At 41.5% G+C, this 27,314-nt stretch overlaps 1 protein-coding gene across 2 annotated transcripts in view; it reads left to right on the top strand.

Annotated features, from left to right (window-relative positions):
- Nucleotides 1-27,314, top strand: part of ARMC3 (armadillo repeat containing 3) — an 87,931-nt gene that overhangs the window by 18,361 nt on the left and 42,256 nt on the right. For both annotated transcript variants that reach the window (XM_032775657.2, XM_032775656.2), the window contains 8 exons: nucleotides 4,806-4,923; nucleotides 9,177-9,302; nucleotides 16,168-16,236; nucleotides 16,562-16,737; nucleotides 18,057-18,251; nucleotides 19,655-19,838; nucleotides 24,457-24,609; nucleotides 24,726-24,831. In XM_032775657.2, the coding sequence (XP_032631548.1) occupies nucleotides 4,806-4,923; nucleotides 9,177-9,302; nucleotides 16,168-16,236; nucleotides 16,562-16,737; nucleotides 18,057-18,251; nucleotides 19,655-19,838; nucleotides 24,457-24,609; nucleotides 24,726-24,831 (1,127 nt within the window). The remainder of the gene's footprint in view (nucleotides 1-4,805; nucleotides 4,924-9,176; nucleotides 9,303-16,167; nucleotides 16,237-16,561; nucleotides 16,738-18,056; nucleotides 18,252-19,654; nucleotides 19,839-24,456; nucleotides 24,610-24,725; nucleotides 24,832-27,314) is intronic.

Genomic DNA, 27,314 nt, shown 5'->3' with positions numbered 1-27,314 from the left:
AATTCCCCCCTTATGTAGCCTGCATCAGGAAAGCCCAAATCACAGCCACAGCTCCTGAGGGAGTGCAGAGGCTGTGGCACAGATGCATCCTCCAGGCACATCTAGGTAGAAAGGGACCAGGAGTATTGTTTTAGGTTTTTATTAATTTCCTTTCAAGTTAAAATAAAAAGTGCTCAGACAAACTTTTAGCATCTGCTCAATTATTTAAAATTACAAAACCAAAATCCAAGAAAAATCAAGATTGGATGTTTTCCTAAAAGATATGCTGTAGGAATTATTTCGGGGTAGTTCTATGACCTGTGTTATACAGGAGATCAGAATAGATAATCACAGTGGTCCCTTCTGGCCTTAGACTTGATCAGTAGTTTACATTTACAGTATATAGAGCCCTTCACCGTAAAGGGTTCCAAACCTTTACAAGCCTTAATATAAATGTAGAAGTTAGGGAGACCAGATGTCCTGATTTTATAGGGAGAGTCCCAATATTTAGGGCTTTTCCTTATATAGGCACCTATTACTGTCCTCCCCTCCACACTCCCTGCCCCGATTTTTCACTTGCTATCTAGTCACCTTAGTGGAAGTAGAAATGAGGGATATGACATTAATCTGTTAAATCTCCACTGCATCAAAGGGCTCTGATCCAGCAGTTGGGAAGGGGTGGGGTGGGACAGAATTGTCTAACTCTCAGAATGGTTATATCCTGTGTTTACCATATAGCTCTTCTCTGTAGAGGTTTCCTGTGTCCCAGCACACAGAGATTTTTTTGGCTGGGATGGGGAAGAGTGAAGGTGTGGCAAGAGATCCTCAACTGTCCAGTGACCATTTGTCAGGCAGGTAGGGTGAACCAATTGCATGGGCTGTTGCAGCTGTGAGGCTGTTGTAGAGGCCATGGAGTGGCTGTATTGCTGCTCTACAGCCTTACTGTATAGATCTCCGGCACACTGACCTGCCATTTGGGCTGCACACTAGGGTCAGAATTTGGCTCACTATGCTCATACCTCATAGAGCTGTTGTGACGATTAATGAATTGTACTACTTCCCATGCCTGCTGCTGATCACAGCATGAACTATATGGGGGTTGCTAGGCCATTTTGTCAAGCCAGTTGACCACACTGCTTGATGATCATGAGCACAGATAGGTGCCTTTGCCAAGCAATCCCCTCATAGCATTCAAAGGAGTTCTAGGGGGCCAGTCCTGCAAACTTTTACTCATGTGAGTTGCCCCATTGAAGCCAATGGAATTAATGACATGGAAAGGACTAGTTCTTTGAGGAGGAGTTTGCAGGATTGGGTCCTAGGAGCATATTTTGCCTTATTTCTGCACATGTACACTGAAGAGAGGGGACAAAAAGCTTCCTGTGCCCTCATCTGCCCTCTTTTAGGGCATCCTGCAGTTCAGGGCAAGATCTGAGTGATCTACCTGGTCCTAAGTGATATCCTTGGCTGATGAGCTATGTATATACATTTCGGTGACCTCAGTATTCAGGATTATTTAGTAGTATGGACCTCTGATGTATTAGTAGTATAAAAAGGCATGAAAGACTAGTATAGCAACACAAACAGTAAATGGTTTAAGGTGTGTAATTATATGGTATAAATATTGTGACAGGTTGGATCACAGAAACCCCCGTGGGGCTGCCAACTGATGTGCCAAGACTACTTCTGCCCTGCTTTCCCTGCTAGCTTGGGACTCCAGCACCCTGTCTTGTTGAGCCAGACATGCCAGACTGCTCCAACACAGACCCAGGGTCTGAACCACGTGCCCCAAAGATCCAGACTTAACTGAAAGCAACTTAAGAAGTGTTCCTGTCTTTAACACTCAGATACCCAACTCCCAATGGTGTCCAAACCCCGAATAAATCCATTTTACCCTGTATAAAGCTTATACAGGGTAAACTCATAAACTGTTCACCCTCTATAACACTGATAGAGAGATATGCACAGCTGTTTCCCACCCCCCCAGGTATTAATACATACTCTGGGTTAATTAATAAATAAAAAGTGATTTTATTAAATACAGAAAGTAGGATTTAAGTGTTTTCAAGTAGTAACAGACAAAATAAAATAGAACGTGCAACTCTATGTCTTATACAGTAAGCAAAATGAATATAGATAAAACCTCAGCCTCAGAAGTGTTCCAGTAAGCTTCCTTTTACAGACTAGCCTCCCTCTAGTCTGGCTCCAGCAATCACTCACACCCCTTGTGGTTGCTGTCCCTTGTTCCAGTTTCTCTGAGGTATCCTGGGGGATGGAGCTAGCTCAAGACAAAATGGAGGGGTCTTCCAGGGGTTTAAATGGACTTTCTCTTGTGGGTGGAGACCCCCTCCTCTCTCCTATGCAAAGTCCAGCTCCAAGATGGAGTTTTGGAGTCACATGGGCAAGTCACTTGTCCATGCATGACTCAATTTTTACAGGCAGCAGCCATTGTTTACATGCTACCTTGAACGTCAGGTAGACTTCTTATGTGGATTGGAGCCTTCCAAGATTCATTGTCCTTGTGTTTCTCGACTGGGCACTTAATATGCACAATCCTTTCTCAAGAAGCTGACCAAATGCTTAACTTAGGGTACTTAGAAATCAAGCAAGTACACAGCCAATATTCATAACTTTGAATACAACAATGACACATGCATACAAATAGGATGAATATATTCAGTAGACCATAACCTTTATATAGATACGTTACATGGCATGTGTAGCATAAAACATATTCCAGTTATATCATATATACATTCATAAGCATATTTCCGTGAAGCCTTATGGGGTGCAACATCACACACAACGTCACAAATCCTAATACTAACATGTATATTAGATATGCAATTATTTGTGTTTTAAATGCTTTAATTTACTAAATTTTAAATAAAAATACATTTGAGGATTAGAAAATCTTCCTGACTTTAGCAGTCTGCCATATATTAGTCCCTTTAACACAGATGCTCTGGCACAGTCATTGAATGTGGTATGACTGGGACAGAAGACTGTTTTCCCAAAGTCACAAAAATTGTATTTTAAAGCCAAAAAAAGCTTATTTTTTGTTCATGGTTGAATTTTAAAGTCTTCAGAAATGCTTCAGTCTAAATAAAGAACAAAAGGCCTTTTAAGAAATTGCCCTTTCTCAAGCTATGTCAGTTTCAAAGAGTCTATTAAGAGGGTCAAAGCAGCTGGATTTGATGGAAGGTTTCTTTCTGTATGAGAGAGGTCAGAAATGGAAATGAACACTTGTATCACTTCCAGCTGTCTGAATAGAGATTGTGTTAGGGTAATGCTCCAACTAGCTTAAGATCATGGAGAGCAGGTGTTTAACAAGGGATCTTGGGAGAAGATAGAATGATCCTTCCTGTCCTATTTTAAAAAAACTACCACAATGTAGCAGTGTAGCAGAATGTGCACCAGAGCAAAATCCTATTCCCCATGCACCATGTGAGTACATGGGCTCCTTACAAGGGTGTGCTCTTCAGAGAGTTCTCCCCACATGCTGCTCAGTGGCTGCTATTTTCTCAGAAAATTTTCACCTCTTCTGCATGATGAAATCATATAGTTACTGTTGTCTTCAGGACTTTCTGGATATACAGGGAAATGTGAACATTTTCCCAGAGTTATCACATATAAAGTAGTCCTAGTCTCATTTAAGTCAATGACTTCAGTGGTGTGTCAGTTGACTTCAGTAGAGCCAGGATTTCACCCATTTTATCAGATGAGTATTTGCAAAACGCACTGACTGTTATTGCAACCGCATGTAATATCTTTGGGGATCACATTGTACTAAGGTTATGTATCATTGTGGGCCAGGGATTGTATACAATTCCAGAGGTGAGAGTTATCACAGCTCTTGTAGGAGTCAAAAACAGTGGGGAGTGATTAAGGTGAATCACTCAGGTTGTAAACATCTCCAGGGAGGTACCCCCCGCTCAAAGAGACTTGCATGGACTAGTTCAAACACAGCGTTTCAGAGACCAACAGAAAAAGGGCTTTTGATATAAAAAGGCTGGATTTGAACTTACTCAGGACCTTCTTTCTGATCCAGCAAATGGATAGAACCCTTTGTCCAATGGGGGCCCCAGTCCTTAGGGGAAGGTTGGAAAGACTGTGGCCTAGTAGAGCCCAATAAATCTGATGGGTGACTCCTGGTATGTTTAGTGGGTTTAAATCTGATTATTGTTTTTACTATGTTTTCGATGTAATCCTTTTACCTTAAGAATAAGCTTAGAAAGAGCTTTGTGGCAACTTGTAACTGCTGGCAATATACTGTTCATAATCCTTGGAGAGAAAGCAAAGCACAGGTGCTGCTGGCCTTTAGGCAGAATGGCTTGCTGCCCAGAGATCTGAGACCTGGCTGGGCAGGATATAGGTGCAGGAGGTATGGGGTTATAGGTGCAGCTACCCTGAAACTGTGATACTCACTCACTCTGCTCAGCTCTGAAAGAGGTTAGTGGTTTTTGATTTGACAACAATCTAGGACCTCTGCTTTTGAAACTATTGCTGGTAAGTACTTTAATAAAACTTTGCATGTGTCATCTGTATAAGTTTCACCAAATTTATAATTTTGTGTTAAGTCAGCAATTTTAAAGGTGAGTTTTGCCCTCTTATCTTTCAGCAGAAACTCAAGCTGTTATTAGGAAAGATGAAAAAATAATATCCTTGAATCCTACTGAAAACCCATTTTAACATATCTAACCGGCCTGTAAATCTCAGACTGAATTAAGTCTGATTTTAAAATTATATATATATATATAGTGGGCTGCTGCATTGAACAATAAGGCTTAGTACAACTCAGAAAATTCTCTTCTCTTTTGTGTTTGTAGTTTGATCCTATATCGATTGAAAGCAAAAAAGCAGCAACAGTGGTTCTAATGCTTAATTCTCCAGAAGAGGAAGTTTTGGCTAAAGCATGTGATGCTATATATAAATTTGCATCAAAAGGTTTGTCTTTTCGTGATCAGTCTCTCTCCACATTTCCTAAGTTTCCTGGACTAGTTGTCTGGCATTTTTGTAGTTTCCATACTCTAACTATCCTGCTTGACAGTAAATGTTCCTCTTGGAATTTTGTAAAATATTTATCATGTATTATTTACAGTTATAAGGAAGTCCTATGTTCTGCATGAAGTTAATTTTTTGCATCTTTTAATAATAAAACTTACCTTGAATGTAGGATAGTCTAAATCTGTTTTATCTTGGGCATGAGATTGTGGCATCTTGCATATTATAATTTGCTATGCGGTACATAATTTGAATTGGAGAAATAGTTATTTCAAGCTTTTTGCATCTCTGGGGATTTGTTTGTTTCCTTCTTTTTGTATTTTGCATTTAATCCTTCTTTTCTTTTCTTTTCTTTTTTCTTTTCTTTTTTCAAGAACAGTACTTCCATAGTAGAAGATCATCATGAGAACAATCAGCCTTAATCATTGCTACATGTTTGGAAATCAAACAAGTGTCTAGTATTTCAAATCCCCTAAATTTTCTTGTTTAAATTATATATAATCAAGGCACTATGGGTGTGGCACATCAAACATAAATCTGGGCAGGGCCATGTTTTTGTTCTGGGTTTTTACAGAACCTAAAAATGGCCTAACAAAATGAGGTCCTAGTTTTTAACTGGGGCTCCTAGGTCTTATGGTAACAATAGTAATAATAATTAATAATGGAACCCACAGTTATGTGGCCCTGCCTTTCCCAAATTCTCTCCCACTCCCTCCACTCCACCCAGTCTAGTCTAATTAGTGTACTGTAGTGGCATCTTTGGTTTAATTTATTTTTATATGATATTCCATCTATTTTATGTTGCCCTAAATTGTAAGGTTTCTGTGTGTTGCAGATTTTTGTATTGACAGAAATTGATGACATTGTTAAAGTTGGTAGAGAAAACCTGAAGCTTTTGACTGCTGGCTAGGGAGCATTTGGGGTTTCTGGAATCCTGGAAGGTATGCAGTCTGGGCTTGGTAAACAATATGCAGTTGAGGCTTTAGGTTCTGAGGAGAAGATGCAGCAATATTTTGGGCAGGGTAGAGATTACTGTAAATTTGAGGAGAGAGGGTTGAATTCCTTGTTTCCAACCTCAACAGCCCTTGACAGCTATCGCTTTGCTCACCGCAACAATACTGTATCTGCCATCATGTCGAAAAATGACAAACATATTAGTTTGTTGTTTCTGCTAAATTAATAACCTATTAAATAGTTAATGTGAATATTCTGCTGATGCCGCAGCGAGCTAGTGTACTTTTGCAGTCAGCCCTGAATAGGGGTGTGTCTACACTGCCATTGGAGATGTCATTACGGTTCAGGTAGGCATATTTGTGTGAGCTTTAATCTATCCAGCACAGCTAAAAATAGCAGTGAAGATGCAGCATAGGCTGTACAAGCCCACCTAGAAACCTAGGTACTTGCTCACTTTTCTAGCCCACATCATGGTCCATGACATTGCATGTGCACTGTTTTAGCCACACTAGCTAGATTAAAGCTAGTGCACATATACTTACCGGAGCTGCAGTCAAACCCCCGATTGCAGTGGAGACATATTCTAGGTAGTGGGACTTGTCTTCACTGCAGAGTTAACTCAGGTAATAACTTCAGTCCAATCCACACAAAAAAAATGGTTCCCTGGTGCTGTTAATTTGAGTTGGCTAGAGGAAGTATAGGCTAAAACCTGAGTAAGCGCAGTTCACCAGCTGCTAACATGACAACTCTGCAGTGTGGACACAGGCTAGCTCCACAAGTGCTACTCGTCCTCTAGTGCCATCCCATAGTCCTGTCCCCCTGGCCCATGTGCCCTGAAGGGACAGACAAGTTCTTCCACAATTCACTGGGAAATAATTGATGGAGCAACTCAGCTTACTGCAGTGCTAAGAACCACAGGCTGTGCTTCCAGTAGTCTTAGCACCACACATGAGTGAGTACAGCAGCAGTGCAGACACAGCAGCTTGAGTGTTACTTCACAGTGTGGCTGCTCTCACTTGAACTAGGCTAACTTGAGATGAGTAACCTGAGTACTGATAACAGGAGTTACTCCTTGAGTGAAGACATACCCCTGGTGTGTAGTGGGGCTGCCCCAAGAACAATTCCTTCTCTGCTCCCACTTGTTTGCAGTAGAGTAAGTTATTTCATGCCTTTTAATGGAGCAGCTGTCTCCTCATTGTGTGCCTGGTCAGCAACTCTGGCCAGCACAGAGTAGGGACAGAGCACTCTCCCCTCCCTCCCTGCCCATCTCCTCTAAGTGGGGATGGTTAGATAAGCAGGCCCTACACTGTCCCCTGTGGCCAGAGGCATAATCTAAGCCAGGCAATGAAGAGGAGAAAGGGCGGGCTTTTCTCCCCTCCTCTTCTGTGCAGCCAACTAAGGGGTGTGATAGTCTACCTCAGAGCTATTGTTTTAGTCTGTCTGCAGACACAGGAAAATGCCAGTACATCTGTTTCCATTTGATTCACATTTGACAACCATTTTTAAATAAAGGTTTGAATTCTCAGTTTCAATTAGGAAGCAATCAATGTGGTTATTTATTTGTATTGTACCAGGGGTCTGCATATTGTACAAGAATTTGACTCCCCAGGTTACTTTCGGCTTCTCTGCAGCTAACGTTCCCAGAGGCATGTTCCCTGATGGTGCCCACTCCCATCTCAGACGCTTTGATACTTTTATTCTGCCATGCAAAACTACCCAATGGCTCATTCCGTTTGTGGCTTTTCCAGAAATGGATTTGTTAAGCTTGCCCAGCGCTTCCCATTATAAGACTTGGTTTTCAGTTTTTATAACTTTGCCAGACTTTAACCACTTGGGTTGAAATTTTCCATGCTAGATGTCTGTCTCAGGCTGAATCTTATTTTTGCTGGAACTTTCCAAAAGGCATTTCCAAGAGCTATATTAAGAGAAAATGTATTGTTTTGACTAATTAACAAACTGGTTGTACAGTTTTTTGGTGAAGTTGTAGCACCTCCCTGCTTTGGAACAAGGACTTGAAATTTGATTGAGGGAAGTGAGGTTGCTGTAATGTCAGGAATGTGGCTTTGCTATTTCTGTGAAAAATCACCCAAATTGGACAAGATATGAATGAGCCTTGAAAAACCTCAGTTTGCACATGCCCAGTCGAGATATTATACAACTTATCTGCTGAATTGTAAAATGATTCTTTGTATTGAGCAAGCCCATCCGTGCATGGCTCTTCTGTGTGATTGGACTGTGCATGTTCCATCCCCCCAGAGTGACTGAGTATATTGCCTTTGGAGGCTGCAGGGACTGAGCAGTACTCTCCATACAAATTGCTATCAGCGGATGGGGTCACGACAATCACTACTGTGCAGAGGATGTCATTTTGCTCCACATAGTATGACCTTGCACGTACGGGGCGTGCAAGGTCATGATGCATGGAGGACACCATTTTGCTCTACAAAATGTTGTCCTCTGCACAGTGTGAGTTCGTATGTATGGAGTGTGTGTGGTCATACTGTGCAGAGAACGTCAGTTTGCTCTTCAAAATGGTGTCCTCCATGCTGTCTGGAGTTCCAGCAGGAAAAACTTCATTAAAGTGGGGTCATGCCAGCAAAACTTTGGGAACCCCTGGGTTAGTGACATGGATCTTGCTTGTTCCTTGCTCTTTTGTTAGGTTGGTGTTGGTGGTATCCCTCCAGCCTAGTGCACCTTGGATCAACACCCCATTGAGATGCATAGGGCAGTGCACAACTTTCAGAGCTGTTGTTTCAGGCTCTCTGAAGGCAAGCAGTTACACTTGGTTCATGTTTTCAAACTTTTCTTCACAATCATATGGGCTAGAAACTTACTTTATATTTTCATGAGGCGTCTGAGGTGATCATATGACTCCAAGAGCTGAGGTCTTAGACCTGGGCCTTTAGTGCCTATGCTTTAATCCAGACCTGGATGTAACATCACATCGATGTGAACCACACATTCTTTTATTTACATATGGTGCATTATGTTTAATACTGCAGTGTTTAGGGCTATAATTCCATCAAAGCATTTTTAATGACAGTGTTATGTTAGACTGCTTTATTTTAGACCATTTTGGTACCATTTGAAATATATTCTGTAATCCAATAAAGACATTGATATCAATAATACCTTATATTTATATGTATGTATATTACATTAGTATTAATTGCTTTTTGTTGCATTCTGGTCTAAGGTATTTTCAATAATTCATATAGAATTTAAACCTAATTACTCTTTAGGTGATGAAAACAAAGTGACACTCCTTAGTCTTGGAGCTGTGGAGCCTTTATTTAAACTAGTCTCACATGAAGACCCACTTGTGCGCAGAAATGCCATCATGGTATTTGGGATCATGGCTTCTAATAGTAAGAGTCTTCAGTTTTTAATTTTTGTCATTAAATTGCATTTTGTAAAAATACAGTTGATGCAGATATAGGTGGCGTGAAAGGAAACCGGGATACAAATTAAAACATCCTACTAAAGTTTGTTTCTTTGCTAATATGAAAAATACCTACACTAAAAAAAAGCCACAAAGGACCAAATTTATCTCTGGTGTAACTCAATTGTCTGTGATATAGTTAGACCAGAAATGCATTTCACCCCAAATAACTTAATACTGATGTGATAATTAGGCTAGCTACTGGAATTCTAGCATGTCTAGAAAGGCTTGATAACTTCCCTTTTATAGAAAGTAGAAGAAAAAGAATTAGCTACTGCTTACCATCCCCAGCAAAAGCTATGGTTAAATAAGTTATCTAAGAAAATGAAGACGATATAAATAAATAGTATTTTTCAGTCCCTTATAAGTTTTCACCCTGCTAGTATCACAGACGATGTCACTTTTTTGTAAGTAGAGTGACCAGACAGCAAATGTGAAAAATCGGGATGGGGGTGGGGGGTAATAGGAGCCTGTATAAAAAGAAAAGACCCAGAATCGGCACCTATAAAATCGGGACATCTGGTCACCCTATTTGTAAGTAACCTGACCAACTTTGTTTCCTGTCATGCCCTATTTAAATCTTTTCACTGTCTGCCCTCTGCTTTCCATACGAAGTTCTAGATTCTGGTTCTGACATTCAAGGCACTGCACAGCTCCCCACCTGCTTATATTTCTGCTCTGGTTTCTTCCTACTCTTCCTCTTGGCTCTTTTGCTCCGTAGCAAGCTTCTTTCTCACTGACTCCCATGATAAGGTTTTCCCCTTTTCATCATCATGCCTTCTTCCGTACTGCCCCTTATTTTTGGAACACATTCCCATTTCTGGTGCACCAACAATTGCCTCAAGGCCGGGTCTGAAGAATCTGCCCCTGTAAACATCTAGGTCCTTTCCCTTTATGGGGGTTCACCTGTAACTGTTTCTTCTCCAGTACAAACATGAACACTGTGACATGTTGATAGGCTGCAACACAGCATCATAATATTATGGTATCGACTGTCTCAAAGAGTAAGTGTCTCAAGTCAGCTCTTGAATCTGTGTCTCCTGTTGGCTGTGTTTATGCTAAGCAAATGGTCAACAATAATGTCTTTTAAAAGTCTCTCTCAAAATGTCTTTGTCATAGTTTTTACAGAACCCATAAAAATTACATTTTTTGAGAATCAGATGTGGAATTTGCTTTGTATGCTCTGTCATCAGGAAATTAGAAAATGATTACTTTGAAAAACAAATTCTTCAAAGATTATTTTAGGGCAATAAAAAAAATCCTTAATCCTTGCCAAACAACAAATTGTTGTTTATTTCAAAGGTTAGGTTTGGGTGTTTGTTACCTTAATCTTTGCAATAAATAGTAAGTTGAATAACTTGTCAGAAGCAAGTATTCTTTGATCAGTGTGCCTGTGGATGCTCCACATTAAGTATACATGTACCTCTGCACCTTTGATTGGAGATTTTTGATAGCAGTACCTGATTGGCCCGCTCATGCACCCTGCACATCCTCTTGCCCTGTATTGAGGCTGTATAGTACTCCTGAGGGAATTCTGTGCAAAAAAAATTCTGCACACCATATTTTAAAATTCTGCATATTTTATTTGTCTCTAATAAATATGCAGGCTGCAGCACGGCAGTGCGGAACACAGGCCACTGGCTGTATGGAGGTGGGAGATCACACTGCAGCCCTCCTCAAAATATGGAATTGGCGGTGAGGCTGCACCCAGTCCTGACACAGCGCAAGGGCCAGGCCTGTCCCAGAAACACCCCAGTGTCCTGCCCCTCCACATCAGGTGCACCAAGATAGCAAGTGAGAGGGACAGAATCTTGCATGCACACCCAGCTCTGGCCCCTGATCCAGGTGTGGGACAAGCAGGCTCAGCTCAGCAGGATTCAAGTGTGGAGGGCTTAGTGTGGGGAGATCCAGGTGTGGGGTGAGAGGATTCTGTATGGGACACTTTGGGTGCAGGCAGCCAGTGGGGAGGATTGCTTGGTAAATGGGGGAGGGGCTCAGAGGGGGTCTGGATGCAAGGGGGTGGGGCTTGCAGGGTGGGGATTAGGGGTGTGAAGGGGTGAGGCTCAGCACTGAGGCTTAGGTGTGGTAGGTCCAGGTACATGCGAGTTGGGTGGACAGAGGAACAGCTCGTCGTACAGTTACCCTGCCCGTGGCGGCTGAGGAGCAATTCAGGCAGTAAGCAGGGGGATATGCAGAGCTTCCTGCAGCTGGAGGAGGTTTCTGGAGGTACGTCTGACCTAGTCCTGGACATTTCTTGCAGGGGAAGAGGAGCTGAGCCTAGAGCAGGGTACAAGCCAGTGGCTGGAGCATCTACAGGTCCACTTCCCTCCCCTCTCACCCTCTGCAGTGATTTATCTCTACACTGGCTGCTCTGGGTGCCCAAAATGACATGCCCACACTGCTGGGGAGGAGTGTGTGACCGCTGTTGCGGTTTCCCTTTGCTTCTCCATCAGAAAGTCATTTTCTGCAGGGAAGCAAGGACGCCTGTGGATGACATGAATTCTGCGTGTGAGCGTAGTATAGGGATTCATGGATTAACTGCCCTCAGTTCTTCTCCACTACCTTCAGCCAGAGATGGAGTCTAGCATGTGTCAATTTATTGTGCACCTCTTCCATCCTGTATTAGTGTTTTTAGCTTCTACAATTAGTCCCTGTAGTAGCAAGTTTAGAAGCTTACAGTTGTAGGAACATTTGATCTCCCTTGTTCTTTTCTTCAAAAAATTTGTTTTTTTCTTTTTCCCCTATGGAGAGGTTTGAACAAATTTTCTCCTTTCAGGGATATCAGGCTCCCCAGACTTTTGAAAGGTGCCTTTCTTGTCAAGAAGCAATTCCTTTTAGTGACAGGCACTCCCAATGCATTCGTTGTTCGGAAGACTCTCACGTTCCCAGCAAGTGTAAGATCTGCTCTTCTTTTAAAGGAAGATCCCAGAAGAACAGGGAAATAAAGTATAGGCTGTTAATGATGGAGCAAGCCTGGAGACTGGCTGCTGAACAAGGGGCAGAGAACCCCCCAGTACAGGGATTTTTCGCTTCTGTCAGTTCCCATCATCAAGATCATGGTCACCAAGAGCTTCCAAGGGGAAGAAGGCATCAAACCTGCAGTCTCCAACACTCTTTATGAGAGAGGTGCCTATAACTGTGACACTGAGAGCTTCCTACTCAAAGGATAAGGAAGGGAGAAGAGGAGCAGAAAAGAGTTCCTCATCAAAGAAGATCCGGTCACTGGAAACCTCAGACACCCAGAGGAGTGCTAGTGAGGCTCTGAGTACTTCAGGTACCATGAAGGATTCTAAGAATTCAACTAAGTTCCATTCCTCAGGAGTAAAGGACTCAGTACCGAAGATTGTTATTACCAAGAGACTGGCTTCAACAGAATCCTCAGCCCCCTTGGTACAGATATCAGTGTCTCGCACAACAGCTTCTGCAACATCATTGGGGTTGGTATTGAGTTCTGTTGTGCTGCCAGTACTGCAGGAATTCCAGTACCTGAAAAACCTTTAGGTTCTGAATGAACTCAAATCTCCACTCCTTGCAACCTCTGGACATCTCTCGGTAGCAAGGTTGACTGGATCATGGCCTGCTCATGTTTCCATGAGATCTACCTCTTCTTCATCTTCCTCTACCCATGAGGAGAGGATGTCACCACAGATACAATATATAGAGGAGCATTTTGACTCAGATTCTGAACTTACTGTTCAAGGCTATCTGATTTATTCTGGAAGATGTTATTCTCTGTTACAGATGTAACAAAGGCAGGACACCAGACCCCTGCCTTCCAACATTTGGGATGACCAGTGTTGGATACCTCCCCCCATGCCTTATGGTCTTCCTTATTTGCCTTACTGGGATCCCCTTGTAATTTTGAGGGACCTAAACTCAGTTTCACAGGGAACACAGAAGACTTTTTCCCTGGTACCATCCATCCCTCCTCCCCACTCTGAGCCCAGGGATACCTTTGAGGAGCAAGAGGCAAGGGCAGACAAGGAGGTTACCCCCTGTCATCACCAAATGAGGCAGTAATGCCACCACCACCATCATTAGCTGATGAGACAATCCCAGGACCTGATGAATTGGGTTACTGACACTTGCAAATTCCCCTGGAAGAAGTCTTAGATTCCCATCACAAGCTTCTGAACATATCACACACCTCTATCTCAGCATGGGTGGTATGCCAATTAATGAAGCACTCCTTGAGCCAGCCAGGTTCATCTGGCAAATTACAGCAATGCCTCCCTCCCTATGCAAGAGGGCTGATAAAAAAGATAATATGTCTCAGCCAGAGATTCTGAGTTTTTATTTTCTTATCCAGCACCAAATTATTTAGTCATGAATCCAGTCAATGAAAGGGGAAGGCAACATATCCAAAAGCCTACCCCTTATGATAAGGACCAGAAATGTTCAGTTCAGGATAGCTAACCGCCAGGCGTTGATGTCAAAATATGTCTACCTAAACTACAGAAGCTTAATGCTTCTATTGACCATTTACCACAGGAACATCAAGAACAGTTCGGAGCCATAATAAAGGAGGGTCAGCTTAGCAAAAACTTCACTGAAGTCTTCACTCAATGTGGCGGATACTGCAGCCAGGTCTATTTCTACCTACCTAGCAATGGTGTGAGCTTCCTGGCTTCAGTTGTCTGAGTTTCCATAGGAGGTTCAATCGACCATTGAAAATTTATCTTTCGATGGCCACAAGCTTTTTGAAGACTTCACGAATGACTCGCTTCATATCCTAAAGGATTCTGGAGCAGCTTGCAAATGAGAGAACATTTAGCAGGTCTCAGTTAGCACAAATATCTTGCCCTGCTCAATTTTTCACCTTCTGTAGGCCACCAATACCACTGATGAGAGGCTGAGATTTTCAAAGAAAAAGCCTAGAACTACCTTTACTGCTTCATGCCAACCTTCAGCATTGTCCAAACACCAGTTTAGATGGTTTGGCTGAAAGTCCAAACCCCCCAATGACCAGGTTTTTTCAGCTGCATGACACAACCCCCTTCCTCAATTTGGACACTTCCTCTGTCTTTTTCAGGAAGCATGAGGGACTATAATGTCAGACAAATGGGTATTGGAGGCCATTACTTTGGTTTATACTATCCAAATTACCTCCATCCTGCCCTTCCAACCCCCCGCCCTCTTCAGGGACCCCTCTCACTATTGATTGCTGAGACAGAAGATCACATTGCTTCTAGGAGCCATAGAACCAGTCTCACCTCAATACAGAGGAAAAGGATTCTATTCAAGATATTTTCTGATACCCAAGAATAATGGGCGTTGGAGACTGTTCTTAGATATCAGACAATTGAACAAGCATGTTGACATCTTAAATTCAGTATGGCGTCCCTAACAGCTATAATTCCCTCCCTGGAATTAGGGAACTGGTTTGCGATCCTTGATCTCAAAGATGCCTATTTTCAAACAGAGTTTCACCCCTCTCACAAAAGATTTCTTCATTTCACATTCAATCACAATCATTACCAGTATGATGTCCTACCCTTCGGCTTGTCATCTGCCCCAGGAGCTTTCTTAAAAATCATAGTGGTCATACCATGTTGTTTAGGAATAACTGTTTTTCCCTACCTCAACAACTGGCTCCTCAAGGGTCAATCATATCAGAGGTTTGGTCAGCAGCTCAAACAACAACTTCACTATTCCAAAGTCTAGGTCTGCATATAAATCTTGAGAAATCAATATTGACACCCTCCACAACAATTGTTTTTGGAATGTTTCCAGATTCAGTAACAGGCAGAGCTTATCTCCCTCTTGACAGGTTCTTTGCTTTGAAGGACCTTATTCCAAAAATGCAGCTCAGCCCTCAGGTTCCAGCAAGGACATGTCTGCAACTACTGGGACGCATGGAAAACTTGAGTTTTTGTGACCCAAAACATCAGGTTGCATCTTTCATGTCTCCAGGGGTGGCTCAGGATAGTTTATGTACCCAACAAACATAGCTTGAACAAGAAGGTGTCTGTATCCAGCCAGGTCCTACAGTCATTCACTGGTTTGTGCAAGAATCCTGTTCAACCAGAATTCCCCAACAGTCATAATAACATTGGACACTTCCCTCTTGGAATGGGGAACACATTTGGGTCCTCACGCAGACCAAGGCAAATGGTCAGAACAGGAACAGTGCTTGCACATCAATCTGTTGAAGTTGAGTGATCAGAAATGCTTGCCTACACTTTCCTCCTCTATTAAAAAACAAGTCCATCAAGATCATGACAGACAACATAGCATGCATGTATTATATGAATCACCAGGACAGAGTGCGTTTCCCCCTCACTCTGCACCAAAGCAGTAAAACTTTGGAACTGGTGCACAGCCAATCAGATAGTCATCTCGGCTTCTTACTTCCCGGGTATACAAAACAACATGGTGGACAACCTCAGCAGACATTTCTCCTTATGCCATAAGTCAGTCTCCTTAAATTACAAATGGGAGTTGAATGAGGGGTTTTTCAGTGATGTAGTTAATCCACCTCTCTAAGAGACGGTAACTAAGTCGGCAGAAGAAGTCTTCTGTTGACTTAGTTCCATCTATACCAGGGGTTAGCATGACCTGACTATGGTGCTCAGGGCACAAAATTTTTCACAGTCCTGAGCAACATAGCTAGGTCAATCTAATTTTTAAGCGTAGAGAAGGCATAAGTCAGTTTCTCAGGATCAGGGAGTAGCATTAAGCAACCTCATTTAGTTTTCACCTTGCTTTTAATTCTGTGCATCAGCTGTATTTCTACATTATTTCCATCTAACCACACAAAAATCTTCATATTTATTTTTCTGTCATTGTAGATGACGTCAGAAAATTATTGAGAGAGCTGGATGTCACAAATTCTGTCATAGCTCGGCTGGCGCCGGAAGGTAACCTGCAGTGCTCCTTTGTGAAAAAATACTGTCAAAAATAATTTACTTTCACTGTCTGATAAGCAATTTAATAAAAAGCTTTCTTGTAAGTTATGACTTGTCATAACACATTAGATAAGTGATTGACCTAATGCTTTTATAGCCACAATTCAGTAATTTACTGAGTATTAAGATATGTTTTATAGATTGAACAGCATATTTATAGCAATGTAAGGTAAGGTTAACAGCTAATGTTTATTGACTTTCAAATAATATTTTAACCCGATGGATGAATGAGCATATATTCTATTGAACAAAACCTAATTTTATTTTCACCCTGTAGAAGATATAGTTGTCCATGAGTTTGCCAGTCTTTGCCTAGCACATATGGCAGTTGAATATACCAGTAAAGTGCAAATATTTGAGCAAGGTGGACTAGAACCACTTATCAGATTGCTAAGTAGCCCTGATCCTGATGTTAAGAAGAACTCTGTTGAATGCATCTATCACCTCGTACAGGTAATTACAGAGGCAGATAAGCATTGTATTTTTATTTCTTTTCTAGAGATTTATTTCTTTTCTAGAGATTAAAATATCTGGTTCTATTCCTGTAATATCTAGAATTTATCAATTTATTAAAGAATCACTTAATTTCAAAAGGTCTGAGTCTCATCTCAGTTTCAGCTATAGTTTTACTTTACTGTAGCTCTTTTGACTTCAGCTCAGTTACTCTTGATTTCCACCAGTGTGAGCAAGATCAGAATCAGACCCAAAAATGTTTGTTGAAATAAAAATCTTGCATTTTTATTTGGCAAGTCTTTATCCTCATACTAAGGGTTACAGAAATGTCTGTCTATCTAAAACTGCATAGATAGGGTGATTAAAATTGCATCTTGCCTTATTCTTACAAACAAGTCCACGGCAATGATTTTGAACTTATTCCTAAATATAGATGAAAACTGTTGTCAGTTTTTTTTCCGTATGGGAGGAAGGTATTGTAATTGACCACTTTCACAATCAGCACTAATGTCACCCATATGTTGCTTAGCAAAAGAAGGGTACAGTTGTATAGTAGTTCTTTTCAGAGGCTAGGCAAATGAATTCAGTAATGAATTAAATTCATGGCTCTCTTTTTTGGGGCATCAGAACAAGTCTTTATTCTGAATCATGTTTTGCTGTTTCTCCTCTCTTGCTATCTTCCTGACTTTGTTGCAGGGTGTATCTGGATAATTGCACCAGGTGCTTGCTTAAATTGATAAGGAAAACTACACACTGCACAGATGCAATATGCTATTATAAACAGATTGTAACTACTTTATTCCTGTACCATTTTAATATGGTATAGTATACGTTCTTCCTTGAGCAATATAGATATAGATTAGATATATATGCAAAGGTTGAAATATTTAACAAAACCAGGTTTTTAGTTATTGAAGCCTAAGAGAGGAAACCAGACAAGTGCCTCAAAGTGTGAAAAAGTCTCTTTTTTGTCATTATGATAGCTTGAAATGATCAAACTAAATTTCACCAAACTTTTCCAAAAAATCCATATATGGACTGAAATAAGCATCAATATTTTCAGCCTCCTCAACCATAACTACACATTATAATTAATACTTTAGTAATGCAAAATTCTTTTGACTGTTTTGAATATTGTTTTGTGGAACACTTATTTTCAATTTCCATTTTTAGCCCAAATGGAAAGAAACCTTCCGAATTAAAAGTTGCAAAATATTAGCTCATTAATATATGTGTGAAATCAGAGTGTCTTTGCTCTTTATATAAAGCCAACAGTTGTACTATCAATTATACTTACGCAGTTTGGTATTTCACTGCAGGATTTTCAAAGCCGTGCTGCAGTTCGTGAACTAAACGCAGTTCCCGCCTTGCTGGAACTGCTGAAATCTGAATATCCAGTTGTTCAATTGTTAGCTCTCAAAACCTTTGGTGTAATTAGCAATGACAGAGAAACCAGGATAATACTGAGAGAAAACCAAGGATTAGATCATCTTTTTAAGATACTGGAAACTAAGGTACAGTTTATTTGAAATATGAACTATAAATGTAAACTTGAAAAAGTGTGTTTCAGATATTCTGTATCCAATCTTCATCCGTGCATCCAACTAAAGAAATGAATGTCATCATTTTAAATTTGTTGTTGTGGGAAGTAAGAGCTGACAAATTGACAGAGTAAACCAAATCCAAAGAAATGTTCATTAATGCTATTTCTTTGAACAATATGAACAAAATAAATTTGTGCCTTTTGAATTTTTTGCCCCTTTTTGTGTAACCAGAGTAGTAATAATTAATTTGAAAAGACTGAATGTAGTATGTGTCATCAATGGGTCATTCATGAGTGAGGTACTAAACATAAGGATGGCAGAATGGTACCCAAGAAGAGCAGCAGCCTAGATAGTTTTTGTCATTGCTGTGGTACTGATCAGTAATATGCAGAGAGCTGATAAAGTAAAGGAAACGTTTCTCTCATATTAACCATCATCTGGGAAGCAGGTTTTGTTTTGTTTTTCATCCTGTTTGCTTATTCAGATAAAAATAAGATCTCATCACATCTAAGTGGTAGTTGGAAAATCTTTTTCTTTTTTTTGCAGCTATACCTGGTGAGTGAGAGGGAGAATCACTAGTTTTCATGCTGTGTTTATTGTTTTAACATTTTGGTTCTGTTAACACTCTTTTTATAATGACATTACTGTACATTTTTCAAAGTATTTCAAATAATAGAAGAAGTCACATGGCTTAATTTTATGTGACACTTTCCATTTCTGTATTTTCCAGTGCTAGTGCATAGTTTCAGAGCCAATCTTGTTCCCTTAATTTAGTCTAAACACCAATGATTCCAGGTTCCATTCCTGACTTGGATACTCCACTGCTCCAGGCAGAGGTAATGCTGTCCCACTGGGGGTGCTAAGCAGGAATAATCCGCCCCGCATCACATACTAAAAAAGCGAATGGAGGCTCCCTTGAGCTGCTTGGCATGCTAAGTAATTGCTTATTCTGCTTATGCCTAGCAGTGGCTCTGGCTCTGTGATCTGGAACAAGTCACTTGAGCACCTACTGCCTCAGTTCTAACCATCTGTAAAATGAATATAGTTATGCTTCTTTCCCTCGTGAGAGTATCGTGAGGCTTAATTATGTAGTAAAACTCTTTGAAACCTTAAGATATCCGGTTTTCTCTAAAGGCCTGATCCAAAGCCTATTGAAATCAATGGGAGTCTTTCCATTTTTTTCATAATTATAACCAAACTTAACTCCATGTTAACACAGGTTGTGGAGTCCATCAACATATTTTTGAAAGATGCACAATGGATTTCATTGTGTACCAGAATGTGCAGTAATTCATTATAGTAATTATCTTAGAAGGTAGAAAAGTTAAAGATATTTTAATCCTCATTAGAAGACTTTTTATTTTTCTTACTAGGAATTTAATGATCTTCACGTGGAAGCTCTTGCCGTGGTGGCAAATTGTCTTGAGGATGTGGATACTATGCAACTACTTCAACAGACAGGAGGTCTTAAAAAGCTACTTTCATTTGCAGAAATGTCTACCATTCCCGATATTCAGAAGAATGCAGCAAAGGCAATTACTAAAGCAGCTTATGATCGTATGTCACTTTTTAAAGTTCTATGTTCATTTCTTGTGGAAATCCTGTGGGGGTGAATTTTCAGCCAGCCTGAGGGTCACTTTCCAGCCTGAGAATACTAATTGTGCTGGGAAGAAATCATTCCACAAATGAATTGCAGTTGCAAATATTAGTGGTCAAAATAGCAAACAGGTACTAAGTTAGATATAGAAACTGCTAATATGTGGGTAGAAAATGCTTTCAAAAAGGGAATCTTGGCCTCTGAAAATTTGGGCCTTTATCTTTTATTTAATGATTTTAGATACCTGATACCTCAAGCATTGTTTGTCAGAAAATATTCCTCATTGGCAGTGATTAAACCTGGGTAGCAATAATTGGGCTAGTTCCCTCTCTTAAACCTACGACTGCTCATCTAAATGTCAGGCAAGTTAGGGTATAATTTCCTGTTACAGGGACATAATAGACTTTAAATGTCCTGCAGATTAATAATCCCTGTGGAATTAGATAGTTTTTTCTTATCTTTTTATAATTATTCATAGCATGGTTCCTATTTTTGCAAACAGGTTTTTTTAATTCACCATTGAGTTCAGAATTATGCAGAACATACTCATTGCTTTTGCCCTTGAGGATGCTGTTTAAATAAGTCTATATGTGAAAATACCTCTGGTGGGAAGAGTGGAGAGTTTCTTGTGTCCTCATCTAAATCTTCTCATAACCTCCTAGTCTGACCAATTGAATATTTACAATTATTTTTATTGCAAATGCCATATGAAAAGAGTGACTCTGCCCCTCCAGTCCACACTATGGATCTCTATTCATTTTCTCCACCGGTCAATGGAAGTTCCACACATGGACTGTCAGTGAGAGTTCTGTATGTTGATGATTGACACCGTAGATTGGAGAGGAGGAGATTGTGTTAAAACTTTCATTATGTATTTTTCCAGTGTTGCTATTTTATTATGACATTCTGGGGAAAAATGAACAATAAGAATGTAAACACCATTTTTCATAGTCATGTGACAGGTTTCTGTGTACTGCATTCCAAGTAGATTACTTATGTTCCTACAACTACAATATATTTTTATTTCTTCTTTCACACTTACTTCTTAAATATAAACACATACCTCTCTTTCCCCTTTGCTCACCTTTTTTTGCGTTTTGGTGTCCTACTGTTCTGACATCTACAATACAACATTCCTAAAGCACATTCTGACAAGAACTACTCATAATATATTATTGTATCATATACAATCTTATATCATTGGATATAATTATCAGTGATGATGCATCTTCCTTCTTGTTATCTTTCTTTACAAATGCAGTCAATGGTTTTAATATAAAGGCTTGGTCTCTTCTTCAGGCTACGATATATGGCATAGATCAGTGGTCTTCAACCTTTTTATGCCCAAGATCACTTTTTGAATTTAAGAGCCACCCAGGATCTACCTCATCCCTTCCCTGAGGCTCCGCCCCTTCCCCAAAGCCCCACCCCACTCAGTCCATCCCCCCCCTCCATCACTTGCTGTCCCCCACCTTCACTTTCACCGAGCTGGGGTAGGGAGTTGGGGTTCGGGAGGTGCTGTGGGCTCTGCACTGAGGCTGAGGGGTTTGCAGTGTGGGAAGGGGCTTTGGGCTTAGCCTCAGGCAAGCGGTTAGGGTGCAGGAGGGGGTGAGGGGTGCAAGCTCTGGGAGGGAGTTTGGGTACAGGAGGCAGCTCCGGACTGGACAGAGTGTTGGGGTACAGGAGGAGTTGCAGGGTGCTGGCTCTGGGAGCGGGGTCAGGACTGGGGCAAGGGGTTGGAGTGCAGGAGGGGGTATGGGGTGCTGGCTCTGGAAGAGGGCTCAGGGCTGAGGCTTGGGATGTGGCCTCCTGCCAGGCAGCACTTACCTCTGGCAGCTCCTGGTTGGTGGTGCAGCATGGCTGCTGCTAAGGCAGGCTCCCTGCCTACCCTGGCCCCATGCTGCTCACAGAAAGGGCCAACGCACCCCTGCAGCCCCTTTGGGCTGCCCCTCTCTGCAAGCACTGCCCCCGCAGCTCCCATAGGCCACAGCTCCCTGTTCCCAGCCAATGGGAGCTGCGGGGACGGTGCTTACAGGCCAGAGCAACTGCGGAAGGGAGACCCCTGCCCCTCTGCCCCCAGAGCCGTGGGGCCAGACTGGCCACTTCCGGGAGTGACGTGGGGCCTGGGCAGGCAGGCAGCCTATCTAAGCAGCAGCCCCGCTGCGCTGCTGGAGATTGTGATCGACTGGGAGATCCTCTAGGATCAATCAGTCGATCACGATCAACCGGTTGGTGACCACTGGCGTAGATGAAACAAGTTAGAAAAATAGAGGTTAGAGAAGAAAATTAAGAATATTTGCCTCAAAACTCTAGGATTTAGGGTGGGTGAAAGTTAGATGAAGGGAGGACGTGTTTTACTGGACTACTGTGAAACTCTGACCTATAAATTAGCTCCTAGACATGGCACCAGGAAGAGAGGGAGATGTTAAATACATTGCAGGTCGCCAGGTTCATGATCTAAAGTTAACTTCTTAGCTGAAGAAAAGGTGGAACAGTAGCAATTACCAGGACCAGTGTAGGGGAAAATCAGAATCAACAGTATGCAGTTGTGTTTTGGGGATTTTTTTGGCCTGTAAAGGTACTGAACATGCAGCATTTGTAAATTCATTGCATTAGTAGCATGCCTAGTGGCTGGTATAGTACTCAGTTATTCCTCTGATTAAAATGTAAGTGCATGATTTCTTGGGCAGAAATCCAATATAGTACATTATAATTCTGAGTCAGCATGTGACTTCATCATTAAAATCTGTTATAACTATACAGTAATCTGCCCTTTGCAGGTTTAGTGAACACAGCTGGATTTTGAGAACATTTCCAGCAGGGTAGAGAAAAAGAATTATGGTCTTGCATTAAAATAGAAAATTGTACCTCTGTTATGATGGTACATGTATCTATTTTCTGACTACAACAGTTAGCTATAAACCAGTGTCAGTTTCTGAAATAAGTAGTGTTGGCAGCTGTCACCGAAGTTGCTTTTTTCCTGATATATGTGATGCTAGTAAACACATTATTTTTTTGCATGTCATCCTTCAAAAAGGTATTTGCCTTAGCTTTTCTTTGTTGGGAAAGATGTCACAAAAGGGTTACACTGTATGGACAAAGCAACTTAGGCAGCACAAATATTTTATTAAATTTTGGACACCATCTTTAGTTCAGTGCTCTGTTTATATAAGGCCAAACTGGCAGTTTAATCACTGTGCTGTTAAAGATTGCTTTGTTGTGCCACAAAATTCTGGATTTAATACAGTTCCTTTGCAGGGCTTTTATTTTGTACATCCAGAGTTATGGTTTGCATTTAAATGTTATAAATAATATTAAAATTATCTTCTTTTTTTCAGTTAGATCACAGATTGAGCGCTGCATCTTGCCCTAGGCCCTGATTCAGCAAAGGATTTAAATAGTAGTGGCAAAAATGTCAAAAGTGACCAAGTGATTTATGTATCTGTCCCGTTGAAAGTCAATGGAACTTGAGCTCCTGAATCACTTATGACCTTTTGAAAATTTTACCCCATATGCATAACTTTAAGCACATAAATTGCCCTGTTGCTGTCAATGGGACTACTCACAAGCATGGGTTATGCACTTGCTTAAGTGTTTTGTTGGCTCTTGGCCCTAGTGATTACAGTGATGAAGAGCAGCAGATATGCTACCCAGTGCTTCCTTTGCTATAGAGTCCTGCCAGTCAGGGAGGATGCACTCTGGTGTCACTTTATTGTTACCCTGAACAGGGCTGCTGACAGCAACATGTATCCTAGCTAGGCAAAGGGAGGGAGCTGGACATATCGTCTAAACTGTAGACCACAGTGAAGTAGGTGAGGCCTCCAGGCTTATTGGCCAGCCCTCCTTTGAGTGCTGTGGAAAGATTCTGTGCTGCTGCTTGTATAATAGGAAGAGATTTCCTATGTACTCTTCCTTGCCCCGGCACATCAATGCAGCATAGGGCAAGATTGAGCCCTAAGACTTTGACATTTTCTTTAAAGCTGCATTTTAATGAAGAACTATGAGTTGCACTTTTTTTTTATCTGCCCTTGCCTTTTATTTGGTCCATATAATACTGTGACTGGTATGGGAACCATCAAATACACAGCTTAATTGTTCTTTTACTTGTATATTTGCCTTTAAATTTCATGTACATGACTTCTATTAGCAATAACAGAAGGAAAAATGTATCCCTTAATGAGTATGACAGAAAATGTGAAAGCTGAATCACTGAATCTGCACAAATTCTGTGATTTTAAGACTATCAGGGAACAAACTTTCTACTGAATTTGGCTATTCGGGTTTAAAGCTGGTTATTAAAATACATCCTTTTTATATCCCTTCCCTTTTAATGCGAGTCTCTGCCCAGGAGAGGTGACAGCTGAGGAGCCAGGAGCTAGAGTGAGTGCCCTTGGTGGACCATGAGGGAGGAATATAGGTGCAATTGTCTTGAACTGTGATGTCACACACCAGGCTTCAGTCTCTCATTTGTATCAAAAGCAAGGAACAAATGTGTGAGATCAAATAGATGTCATTTTTCTCATTTGCAATCATATTTCTATGAAGATTAATGCTATTTTTTGTTTATTTTGTGGAAAGCTGAAAATAGAAAAATTTTGCATGAAGAAGAAATTGAAAAGTGCCTCATAACCCTTTTGGGAACTGACAACGATGGTGCTAAAGCTGCTGCTTCTCAAGCTATTTCTGCTATGTGTGAGAATTTAGCTAGCAAAGATGCTTTTAGAGTCCAAGGTGAGTAAATTGGGAGGAGATGGAATTAGCTCCATTAACTCCATTTTGTAAGGATCATTTTACAGTTTCCCATGGGTTATTTAAAGCAGCATACGTACAATTATTTTTTTTTAAAGGGATTCCGCAGCTAGTTCAGTTGCTAAGCAGTGAGAATGAAGCGGTAAAAGAAGCTGCTGCCATAGCTCTAGCTGATCTCACAACGGCCAGTCCTAACAATGCAAGGTAAGTGTGCAATTAATAAATAACTGTGTAAAATACTAATCGAGACATACTTTGATTTTAAAAAATTCTCCAGTCAGTGTCCTAGATCTCTAGTCAACGTCAGTGGGAGTTACACACACATAAAAGAGAGCACAGTATTGCAGTCAAGAGGCCAGGCTTTAACTTGCTGCAGCTGCCAGGGGAATCTCTTGATGGTGATAAGTTGGTGTGGCAGTTCTATGCCACCTTCATTAGTCCCCAGTGTAGGGGATGTGGTCAGGACATCCCTGCACTGTGGTAGTGTCCAGCTGCAGAAACTGGTCATTGAGGCTCTGGACAGCCGATGTAAATTACAGTAGCCTTTGGCTGAGCTGATCTATGCGCAGATCATGGATTGGGAATGTAAAGCTGGTTTAAATTTACTTTTCTCTTCCTACACAGTCCTGCACCAACCTTACATGGACCGGTGAATCTGATCCTAAGTCTGCTATGCAGATCAGAAAGCAATAACTTACATTAAATATGTATACAGGATGAATGCTGTGTGACTATAACTAATTCCTTGCCAACTTCACTTCCAAATGAAGCTCTTTTCTGAGTCATAGATGAGCCAAAGAGTGACTTTGGACTCATGAATGAGAGTGCCAAACCCTTCGCTGATACAAATCAGCATAGCTCCAGCTCACCAGCTGAGAATATGGCCCCTATTTGTTTTATATTCATATAACTAAAAAAACCCACTAACCCTTTTTTTAATTTGAAAAAAATATCCAGCCTGAGATAATGTAATCGATATTAGTCCTAGAACATGGTTTATTTATTATTTGTTTTTAGTTTTGTTTTTGTGTTTTGTCTCACTTGTAAAGTAAAGTCTTACTGAAAGTAAGTACGTTTACTGGGAATGCAGATGTTTCTTTAAAATGATGTTAATTTGCTGTGTAATCGTGTTGAGGCTATTCTAATCACAAGTGGGACTAATGAGAATAGAACAATTTTATTAGTTATGTATTATTTCCTTCTTATAAGCCCCCAGAGTGTTAAACTATAAAGCCAACAGCAACATATAAATGTTTGTGTGACAAGAACAGCATAGTGGCTAACTTAAAGAGGGGTAGCCACTAGGGAAGAAGCACTGCATCCTTGACTGAGGAAGACTGCTGAGGAGACCAAGGAACATCCAGCAGTGAGTGAACGGTGTGATTGAACTATAGAGACATTTTGGAGTTAGGCCCCTCCAATTTTATGTCTGCCCTGCCCAGAGGTACCTAAGGCTGTGGCAAAATGCTGCTAAAGGTCCACAATGGGATGCTACTTGAATTGAGCCTCTACAGATTATTTGGACTTTAGGGGCCACACCCCAAATTGAAGGGACAGCGGTGGGAAGTAGCCCAGGACAGTGGACTTAGACTCTTTGCTGGGAAGTGTTGCTTCCATAGGGTCCCTTCTTAAGGACTGAGGCACCTCTGCTAGGGAAGCAAGGGGCCAGAAGTCAGGTGTTCCAATCATTAGGCCACCTGGCCCTCCATGCTCCCTATTACAAAATCGGTAGAGAATGAAGGCAGATGCCCTAGTCCTTGCATAAGGAAGTCTGGGCACAGGGGGAAACACCCTCATGAAAACACCTCCTCCCATAGCTTAATGGAGATGGATGAGCTGCTAAAATGAATGGCCAGTCAGAATGCGCATAATCATCATCAGCAACAAGTGTACCAACAAACGGCCAACCAGCAGCAGCTTTTGATTCACAATTTAGCAGTCCAGCAGCAGCAGCAGCTGGTACAGCAGGTGGTCATGGTACTACAGCCATCTGATACAGCGGTGCCAGTGAAACTCAACCTAGCCATGGCCACTGTCGGTCAGGCTTACCAAGCTGCCACCTAATGACAGTCCTGAAGCCTTCCTTGAAATCTTTGAGCAAGTGGCTATGGTTCCTGATGGCCCCTAAACCAAAGAGCTATTTTGCTGGCTCCATGCCTAACTGGGATGGCACAACTGTATCGTGCTTTAGAGACCCTGTTGTGGCCCGAGAGTATGCTCAGGTCAAGGCAGCCATTCTTGATGCCTGGGATATTGTGGAAGAGATATGCCGGCAACACTTCTGCAATGAGCGGTGCTCTCTGGAACCAAGACTCCACCTGGTTACCCAGAAATGATGAGATGAGGATGGATGCTCAGGTTGCCAAGCTTGTCCTATTCTAACAGTTCACGCAGATACTGCCTGCTGGAGGAAAACAATGGGTGATGTGACATCATTCCAACCCCCTGACTGACACTGTTTGTCTCATGGAAAATTATCTGGTTGCCAAGACCCGATACTAACACTCCACCATGGACCTGCTGGGACCAAAGGTCCAACACTGCCAAATGAAGGAGCGGGCCATAGAAGCGAGCATCTTGAGGGGCTTCAACCTACTCCCCCCTCACCTGGACTCAGGAGTGGCCTGATGATCAAGAGTCCCATGGATATGCTGGACCAAAAGTGAAGAGCCTTTGACCGACACCTC

The sequence above is a fragment of the Chelonoidis abingdonii genome, chromosome 2 (assembly GCF_003597395.2).
Source record: "Chelonoidis abingdonii isolate Lonesome George chromosome 2, CheloAbing_2.0, whole genome shotgun sequence".
NCBI lineage: Eukaryota > Metazoa > Chordata > Testudines > Testudinidae > Chelonoidis > Chelonoidis abingdonii.
Note: the sequence above shows the minus strand (reverse complement) of the source record. Positions and strands in the feature narration are given on the sequence as shown.